The sequence below is a fragment of the Miscanthus floridulus genome, chromosome 13 (genome assembly GCF_019320115.1).
Source record: "Miscanthus floridulus cultivar M001 chromosome 13, ASM1932011v1, whole genome shotgun sequence".
Lineage (NCBI taxonomy): Eukaryota > Viridiplantae > Streptophyta > Magnoliopsida > Poales > Poaceae > Miscanthus > Miscanthus floridulus.
Window position 1 is genome coordinate 85189025 of NC_089592.1, and position 4812 is coordinate 85193836.

The 4812-nt window shown below is 47.8% G+C and overlaps 1 protein-coding gene across 1 annotated transcript; it reads left to right on the plus strand.

The window, feature by feature from the left end:
- The first annotated feature begins 1073 nt into the window (after positions 1 to 1073).
- Positions 1074 to 4611, plus strand: LOC136501735 (IRK-interacting protein-like). Its single transcript, XM_066497257.1, has 2 exons — positions 1074 to 1522; positions 2849 to 4611. Exons 1-2 carry the CDS (start codon positions 1238 to 1240, stop codon positions 4370 to 4372), a joined length of 1809 nt encoding a protein of 602 aa, XP_066353354.1. The 5' UTR covers positions 1074 to 1237; the 3' UTR covers positions 4373 to 4611.
- The last annotated feature ends 201 nt before the right edge of the window (positions 4612 to 4812 follow it).

A 4812-nucleotide genomic window follows, 5' to 3' on the forward strand; every position in this document is an offset into this window, starting at 1 on the left:
ATTCCCAAACAAAGGAGGTATATGCCATTATCATTATCATCTCTATGGCTTCTCTAAAGCCCACTTACCTGGTCCATTTCATTCCCTCGTAAAATTTAGCTTATACATTAGCTGCCTTCTTTGCTCTCTCTTTTACTCTCTATTCTATGTTAGTACAAATCTGATGTAACATTTTTTATGATGACCCCTATACATCAGCTTCTTATATTGGCCCTGTTCGGCTTATCTCATATTCGGTTTGTTCGGCTTATTTTTTCAGTCGGAACAGTATTTTTCTCTCACAACAATTCAGCAAGAACAGTGTTTTTCAGACAGTTTCAGCCAAGATTCAGCAAGACGAACGGGGCCCTTGCTCTGGGAGTGTTCGGCTGGTCTTATCAGCTAGCTTATTCGCTGGCTTATAAGCCATGGTATAATATTTTCCTCTCTAAAAAATCAGCCATATAAATCAGCATCAGCGGCTTTACAGCCAGCCGAACACTCCCTCTAAAGAAATAGCATGCCATTGACAGACTGGAAAGGGTTTTGATGATGGCCCCCTGCCTTAAGATGCACTCTTCCATTGACCATTGATACCCTGTGCTCCATCCTATACGTACAAGGCTACACGTCTTTAAATCCTCTGTTGGCCCTCTTCATTATCATTAGCAGCAGCCTGAATCACACGGATCAAACAAAGCAGAGAAAATCTGTAAGAAGAATGCTCGAGTTCATAGGTATGACAGTGTATACGTACATATACATAATACATGCTGTCGGATCTAGCCAAGCAAATCTAACCGACGCCTAGATGCCAGAATTTGACTTGCAACTAACCAACCGAAGGAGCTGATCCTATCGCTAATCGCTATCTAACTGAAGCCGGTACAATAGGTCGCTGACACAATCGTCCCCTCCCCTCAGTCCCTCACAACCTGCAGCCGGTGAGCGAGCATGAGATTTCATTTCCTACGAGTCTCTCTGCAAGTAATAATAAAACAAAGGGCTTAAAACAAAACAGCCAACCAACCGGGAGGAACAAGGGCCATTATTCCTTTCTTCCCCTCTCGGCCTGCGGCACGGCATCCACCATCCACAGTGTGTCAGCGTCTCAGTCTCCACTGCATTAATTTCCAGCCCCACAATGACGAGAGCACCCCCCCGCCTCCACTCCGCGCCTCCGTCCGGCCAGCCGCAGTAACTGCAGCGCAGCCCAAGCCACCAGCCAAAGGCGCGGCCTTTGACCCGCGCCGGCGCCATGGCCACGGACGCGACCGCCTCCGCCTCCTCCTCCTCTGCCACCTACCTCCCGCCGGCGCTCCCGACCTCGCGCCTGGACATCCAGGCCGCAGTCACCAAGGCCGCCGAACTGCGCGCCCTCCACGCCGCGCTCCTCCAGGGCGGCGGCGCCTCCAATGCCGGGACCTACGCCAGCGCCAGCCGCAGCCCCGCCGTCATCCGCCTGCCGCCGGCCGCGTCGCCGGCGCTCACCAGGCCGGGCCTCCTGCCCGCCGCCGCCGAGGACTACCCCGTGTTCGCCCCGGTAAGCGGACCGGCGAACCTCTCAAACTTCTTGCAGCCACGTTTCTTTGTTTGTTTCTTGGTACCGGAAGCAAATGTTTGTGTGTGAAAGCCTGAAAGGTGCCTCCTTTGCTGCTGGATTCGCATGTCCTGCCTTTCCATGCCGATGTTTTCGCAAATTTTGTGGCTGTTGGATTGTTCTTCTAGTTGCGACAATGTTCTTTTGAGAGGTTCACTTGGATTTCTAGGCGTAGATTACAGTTCAATCGATGGAGTTTGGTTGGAGTCATGCTAGAAGACCAGAACGGTATAAGCGGGTACTTGATTAAAAAAAAAAGGCCGTAGTCAGTGCAGAGAGCTCTCGCTCTGTGCGGAGTGTGGGAAGGGTGAAGCGGGTACTTGATTGCATTTCATTTTACTGAAGCAACCTGGTGGATCTGCTGTCTAGGTGTTTTCAGTAACTCCCAACTAATTACAGAAAAAATCAAGGATTTGTGAAGATAAATCTTTTCTCATTTTTGTACGTACAGGTGCAGAGGAATGATTTTGCTACTTAATTTGTTTTCTGTCAACATCTAAGAGCATTCTACTCATACGCTTTGCCTGAATATAATGAGCCATTTCCTCAGCATTGAACTGAACTTTATTTAAGCTGTCAGGTTGTCTGAAAAGGTTGTTTTGCTGCATAGTGGAACATCATTACATGAAAATATAAAAATTCAGGGTCTCCTGGACTCCAAACCGATGTGCATAATTAGCCCTTGTTTAGTTCTAGGAGGTTGAAATTTGGGGCTACTGTAGCACCTTCGTTTTTATTTGGCAATTAGTGTTCAAATATGGACTAATTAGGCTCAAAACGTTCGTCTCGCAATTGCCCACCAAACTGTACAATTAGTTTTTTTTCATCTACATTTAATGCTCCATGCATAGGCCGCAAACATTCGATGTGACAGGTACTCTAGCACTTTTTTAGAATTTGAGGTCCAACTAAACAAGGGCTCAATTAGTTTTTACTTTTAGAAATAGGTAGAACCCTGCTTTTAAGAAAGCGTACTGCATGAGAGTATGGCCACAAGGGCCCAGAAATGGCTGGGGATGCCAGCATACAAGTAGAGTACTGACTGACACTCGCCAACATGAAGAATCAATTGATCAATACTAGTATGGTACGAGTAGTATCATCATGTCTCCACTGAAATTATGAAACATTAAATGGTTGTGTTCAATGTGTTGCCTGCTGGACAACATTTTCCCATGGATCGTGCATGATTTGCTTCATGCTGCTGTACTTTCAGTTCCAGTTCGTATTGTAACATAAACCTTGCTGCTTGCTTTGATGAATTCCCAGACTTATGATGAAGAGCCCTTGGGTGGAATGAACTACATTCGCCAAGATAACAGGAGTCTGTCCGAGAACTGGAGTGGCATCGGTTTGGACCATGATGGCCTGGAAGACGAGGTGGCTTTCTCGGATTTTGAGAATCACAACACCTTCTCTTCGTCAAACAGCGAGCTTCATTTCTCTTCATCAAATGAGCACCTGCGGAACAGAAAGGCATGCAGAAACCATCCATCACTCCTTCAACCCGCCCTCTCTGCTGACAGTTTGATTAGGTCAGCCAGCAGATTGACAGACTTAACTGAATTTAAGGCCATTACAACGTGTAATACCCGCAAGCCTGCAACTATCAGTTGGGACACTGAAGCTGATGCCAAGTCCTTGAAGAACCTCAATAGCACCGCGCCGCTGTCAAACTACCACCCTGCTGCCTTCTCCCGGACAAGGCACAAAGGGCCACATATTCTCTCCTGGCTCTTACCGAAGTCAAAGAGGAAACTGAAATCAGATATGTCACCGAACACCATCGAATGTGAGAACATGTCACAGCTTCTGAAGGACTGGGGTGTGTTCTCACTGGAGTCCCTGAAGAAAGAGGTTGTTGAGGCCAATGAGCATAGGGACGCTGCCCTGCAAGAAGTATCGGAGATGAAATTATCACTAGGAGAATTGACTACGAAGCTAGTGAGCCTGGAAGCATACTGTTCGGAATTGAAGAAGGCTCTAAAACAAGCGACGAGCACAAAGAACATGCAATGTCACTCAAAGAGATCGACTAGATCAGTCAGTGGGAGCAGAGACAATTCCTTGCCCGTTAGTCATGAAGTTATGGTGGAAGGGTTTTTGCAGATAGTATCCGAGGCCCGTCTTTCCATAAAACAGTTCTGCAAGGTCTTGATACAGCAAGTTGAAGATGCTGACAACGGACTATCAGATAAGCTAAATTTACTCCTACAGCCATATCAAATCACGCTTAGTGACAAGCACCCGAAACTAGTGCTGTACCACCTTGAAGCTCTGATGAACCAAGCAATGTACCAAGACTTCGAGAACTGCACGTTCCAGAAGAACGGGTCGCCCAAGTGCCTCGACCCTAAGCAGGACCAGCAGGAGAACTTCGCCTCATTTGTCGCGCTGCGCAACCTGAGCTGGAACGAGGTCCTGAAGAAGGGCACCAAGTACCACTGCGAGGACTTCAGCCGCTTCTGCGACCAGAAGATGAGCCACATCGTGTCCACCCTGAACTGGTCGTGGCCGTGGGCCGAGCAGCTGCTGCAGTGCTTCTTCGTGGCGTCCAAGTGCATCTGGCTGCTCCACCTGCTGGCGTTCTCCTTCAGCCCGCCGCTCACGATCCTGCGGGTCGAGGAGAACAGAGCGTTCGATCAGACGTACATGGAGGACGTGCTGTTCGACAAGCAGCGATCGCAGAACCATCCGCCGTCGTCGTCGCAGGTGAAACTCATGGTGATGCCTGGGTTCTATGTCCAGGACAGGCTGCTCAAATGCAGGGTGCTCTGCAGGTACAACAGCTAGATGCGGAGCATATGTATATCTGTTGCTGATTGGAGGTGCTTCTAGTGTTCTTTTGACTGATTGTTAGTGTCATAGTGTGATGCAGTAGTATTTGTTATGCTAGGTTGCAAAGTGCTATATACTGGGATGCCAGAATGTCATTTTGAGTTTTGACCGCTGACGTGCATGTCAGTATATCTGTAACGTACTTGCGCCGTAAGAGAGCCATGTTCTGTGAGAAAGATGTATGCAAGATTTTAACTTAGCAGATTCCTCCAACTTTTCGAAGGGAGAAAAAAAGAGGATTTTTGCTTAACAGATTCCTCCATCATTTGGCATTTTTAGATAAAGGGATACTATTGCACCCTGTATCAACCAATTCAAAGATGTACAGAGCTGTCCGTTATTTCAACTTTGAACCAAAATGGGGGAAACACGCGACAGCGTTTTCATCTTCTAAA

Coding starts and splice junctions, on each gene's coding strand:
- LOC136501735 (XM_066497257.1), top strand. CDS start 1,238: ATGGCCACGGACGCGACCGCCTCCGCCTCCTCCTCCTCTGCCACCTAC. Junction 1,523..2,848: donor ACTACCCCGTGTTCGCCCCG/GTAAGCGGACCG, acceptor ATGAATTCCCAG/ACTTATGATGAAGAGCCCTT.